At 32.3% G+C, this 4,889-nt stretch overlaps 1 protein-coding gene across 5 annotated transcripts in view; it reads left to right on the forward strand.

The window, feature by feature from the left end:
* The window catches only part of LOC136836045 (uncharacterized), a 490,804-nt gene extending 486,399 nt beyond the window's left edge, over window positions 1-4,405 (forward strand). For all 5 annotated transcript variants that reach the window (XM_067099927.1, XM_067099930.1, XM_067099931.1 and 2 more), the window contains one exon: window positions 4,254-4,405. In XM_067099927.1, the coding sequence (XP_066956028.1) occupies window positions 4,254-4,325 (72 nt within the window). In that variant the 3' untranslated portion in view covers window positions 4,326-4,405. The remainder of the gene's footprint in view (window positions 1-4,253) is intronic.
* Window positions 4,406-4,889: the final 484 nt, after the last annotated feature.

Here is a 4,889-nt window from a genome sequence, read left to right on the forward strand (position 1 = left end):
AAAGAGAGTACGGTGTTATCTTTTCCTTTTTAGAAAGTTAATAGAAAGGTCATGAATACTTATTTGTGAAAATATTAATTCAAGCGTTGCTGTCTCTTGATGGCTTATTCACAGTAAATGCATAATAAGGAAATTGAATTTAAGCTTGACAAGTTTAGCTCAATTGCGTCACTCACTGGGTAACTGAATTGTCAAGGCCGTCAGTAGATTTTAATCACAATTCTTCATACTGTGGAGTTGTGGAGTCTTCTTGTTATTGCTCTTACTCTTAGCCATGTTCCTAGCTGGGTGTTGACCTCGAATAATTTTGGCGATTTCGAAGACAGAAGTTCGAAACTGGCAATATTATGGATCCATAATGGGAAAACAGTAGGGAAAGCAGTTGGTCCATGGTTCCACCTGTACTACTTCAGGCCCACCATTTCATAAGATTAGAAAACGAGAGAAAGGAATAATAGATAAATAAATTAATTAACATTTTCAGCTCAAGCAAAAACAAGGGAACAGATTGCTTTCAAATTCAGAATTTTTAGGCAGTAAGCCTGGAGTGCAGCTAAATCTGGATATTCCCTTCTGCCTGATAGATTATAGGTTATTCGTATGTCAAGAAAAACCACAGTAATTTTGATGGAAACTCGAAACCTTGGTGAATTTTCCATAAGACTGACTATGTGGAAAGATCGAGTCCCCAGTTATATGATTTGCTTTTTCTTTTATGAGCATTATTATTTCATGTTGTTGATAACTTTTGCAACTGCAAATTCACTATAATATTTGACCTGCGCTCCGCACCTGGGAAGAGAAATTGCCTGTATTGATATGTGGAAATTTTACTAACCTCATATAGAGTATTAACTAACATCTGTATCAAGTTCTAAGCCTTGAAAAATATGGCCAGGGATGGTAGGGTTTTAGTGGAAACTAATAGACTGAACACCTTTTTCTTGCATGACTGTTATAAAGTATACCTAGTTTTTTTTTATTAACTGTAGATAAATCGTAGTATTAACAATTGGCAGAGACGGGTTGTGGTTGTTTATTTCATAAAAATGATTTAACTTTGATTTTTGTGTTATTGATATTCGTAATGATACTTTTTCCACACTGTCGACATTATCTTTCCTCAAACTATCCAGTGTAATGAGAACCACACAGATAACTTTACTGAGACATGCTGGAGAGCTGGAGTATTTTTTAACTTTAAACGTACAAAATAGGTTTCATTAGGTAGCGTTAGATAGAAGCATTACTCTTACTTTTTGTCGTTCGAAACCTTGTGCGGGAATAAGTAGTGGACAGTTAACTGGCTTGGTGCTAAAACTGTTTCCGTGATTTTTTAAAAATTGATTTATTCTATGATTTTTTAAAAATTAATTTATTCTATGATTTTTGAAGAACTGAATTATTCCATGGCTTTTTTTTTAAATTATTTATTCCATGATTTTTAAAAATTGATTTATTTCATGATTTTAAAAACTTATTTATTACACGATGTTTTAAAAATTTATTTATTCCATGATTTTTTAAAAAAATTATTTATTCATGAGTGATGAGAGAAATCAGGATAGAAGAGATGTATATTAAAGATTGAGGAACTGAAAATTAAGGCTCAAGAATGGCGCGAAGCTTGCTGATGTTTTGAAGTTGAATACAGCAGTAGCCAGTAAAGATGATAGAGAGATGCTGCATAGACTGGTAGAATAGTTTAAGATTAAGTATATGATATGGACGGTGAAATTCAGTGGTAGCGGAGTGTCCATTTATGAAGGTACATGAAAGTCAGAACGCTGGATCAGTGAAAGCTAGTTTGGATCAAAGCGGTTGCAGGAGGAATGGAATATCAATGGAACAAAAACTGAAATATATTTAGGGATAAAAATGTCCGTGGATGGTGAATGGAAATAAGAGAGAAAAGATGGAACCAGCCAGTCGAAATTGTTAACGTAATAACTAGGGATTAAAGAAGGTTGAGAGAATGATATATTTAGGAAGGTATATAAAGATATGTTAAAAAGGTTAGTATTTGTGAAAAGCTGATGTAGAGTGCAAGAGGCTTTGGAACTTAAATCCTTTGATATCCAGGAAGTAAAGGGTGTCTGTGTGTGTGTGTGTGTGTGTGTGTGTGTGTGTGTGTGTGTGTGTGTGTGTGTGTGTGTGTGTGGGCGTGCGCGTGCGCAAGGTAAGTGGCACAGGGGATGTAGGTTCTAGGGATTGAGAAGTTCATGCAGTACTGAAGAACAATTGAAGGATGATGTAATGGTGAATTCTTTTAGTAATATATATATATATATATATATATATATATATATAATATATGTGTATATATATACATACATACATGCATATATATATATATATATATATATATATATATATATATATATATATATCTATATATACATACACACACACACACACACACACACACACACATATATATATATATATATATATATATATATATATATATATATATATATATATATATATATCACGTAAAAAAGCATCATTATTATTTTTATCAATTGTTAGGACATGAGGGTCATCTCTCGCATAATCAAGGAACAGCCATCGCAGTTTTGCAGATTTATAAATATAGAGCAAGTGTATCCTGTTAATTAATCATAATTCACTTTCAACATTTTATTTACGGCTATTCATCACAGACCGTCTCCTTCCCTCCTCCCCCCCCCAATCTCTCCCACTTTTTTTTTATAACACCCCCTCCCCATTCCCCCTTTTCGTGCGCAGTCATATGACACAAAAGCCTATCTGTTTTAAATTTTATATTTATCCAGGCGGGCGTGAAATGCATGCACGAATTTAAAGCAGATGTTGTTTGTTGTTATTCAGCTTTGTAGCGTAGGTACAGTTGCGTGACAAATGGTTGTCTGGTAGCTGTGTTGTATTTTGACTTTTTAACGTCTATTCCGTTACACTAAAACATACTTCACTGTTCGTTTGATTTTACCTTTCTTTAAATTACAATAACGTATACCTTATTGTTTGTTTGACTATTAACTGTTACTTCATTACACTAATATACCTTACTGTTTGTTTGACTGTTATCTTACGTATCTCGGTGTTTATTTGACTTTTAACTTTTATTGAATAGTACTAACATACTTTACTGTTTGTTTGCCTTTTAACTTTCATTCCGTTACACTAATATATCTCGCTGTTTGTTTGACTTCTAACTTTTGTTAAATAACACTAACATACCTTACTGTTTGTTTGCCTTTTAACTTTTATTCCGTTACACCAACATATCTCACTGTTTGTTTGACTTCTAACTTTCACTAAATAACACTAACATACCTTACTGTTTTTTTACTTTTAATTATTTAATCTTACTAACATACCTATTGCCAGAGTATTTTACCGTTTGCTTATTGAATTTAGATTTAGAAATTTATGAATAATATGAAAGGCACTTTATGTCACACTAGCCATTAAATATTGAGAACTAAAGTGTACTTTAACGACTGAATACTTTTGAAATAAGTATTTTAGATTTCATGTCTCATTAATCATTAAGTATTTGGAACTTAGTTTATCTTAACCACTGAATACTTTAGAAATGAGTATTTTGGATTTTATGTCCCCTTAGTCACAAAATATTTAGAACGAAGGGTATTTTAACATCTTAGTACCCTAGAAATAATTATATTGGATTTTGTGTCGCTGTAGTTACCAGGTATTTAGAAATAAAGGGTATTTTAACCACAGAGTACCTTAGAAATAAGTATACTAGGTTTTATGTCACCAGGTATTTCGAACTAAGGGTATTTTAACTACTTAGTACTTTAGAAATAGCTATATTGGATTTTATGTCCTTTTGTAAGTAAGTATTTAAAACGAAGTGTATTTTAACCACATAGAACTTTTAGAGGCAAGTATATTTGTAGAACTAAGTACTTTAGAAGCAGGAATATTTGTAGAACTAAGTACTTTAGATGCAGGTATATTTATAGAACTGAGTACTTCAGAAGCAAGTATATTTGTAGAACGAAGCACTTTAGAAGCAGGCATATTTGTAGAACTAACTACTTTAGAAGCAGGTATATTTGTAGAACTAACTACTTTAGAAGCAGGTATATTTGTAGAACGAAGTACTTTAGAAGCAGGTATATTTGTAGAACGAAGTACTTTAGAAGCAGGTATATTTGTAGAACGAAGTACTTTAGAAGCAGGTATATTTGTAGAACTAACCAGTTAAATGATGATCCAGGCAATTTCCTTTCCTTTCACAGGCTGCAAGAATGACAAGCGGTTCGTTCGATCAAGACTCGATCGACCTGGACGATGAGACCGAGTTTCTGTAGACGGGATCATCTGACCAAAGTTCTCTCAGCTTCTCGATCTCCTCCATAGATGGCGCTGAATTCCGCCGTCGCGTGGCTGAGAGATGCTCCTCACATGTTGAATATATCATTCTGTTATTTATTTATTTTTATTCATAAAGAGGTTTTTGTGTCATCTTGAAATAGTTGCCTGTTTGCACATAGAGAAATATACCGGTTCAGGTGTTTTAATTATATATATATATATATATATATATATATATATATATATATATATATATATATATATATATATATATATATATATATATATAACTTACTCAGCAATGCCTAAATCTGGTATTTGTCTTTAAAATTTTGTGAAGAAACACCAATCTTAAACGAATGCTAACAAAACGTTTTAGGTGGATATCTTCGCATTGCAGCTCTTAATATTTTCATCAAATGTTTGTTTCAGTAATAAAACTTAACGTTCCTTGTTGTAATTAAATGCCATTAATGACAGCAAGCAAGTGTACCTTCAATTTTGAAAATGACATCTTTTGTGACTTGCACGGATTAGTCTTATTTAGAAAGGTGACAGAA

This window comes from Macrobrachium rosenbergii, chromosome 56, assembly GCF_040412425.1.
Source record: "Macrobrachium rosenbergii isolate ZJJX-2024 chromosome 56, ASM4041242v1, whole genome shotgun sequence".
Lineage (NCBI taxonomy): Eukaryota > Metazoa > Arthropoda > Malacostraca > Decapoda > Palaemonidae > Macrobrachium > Macrobrachium rosenbergii.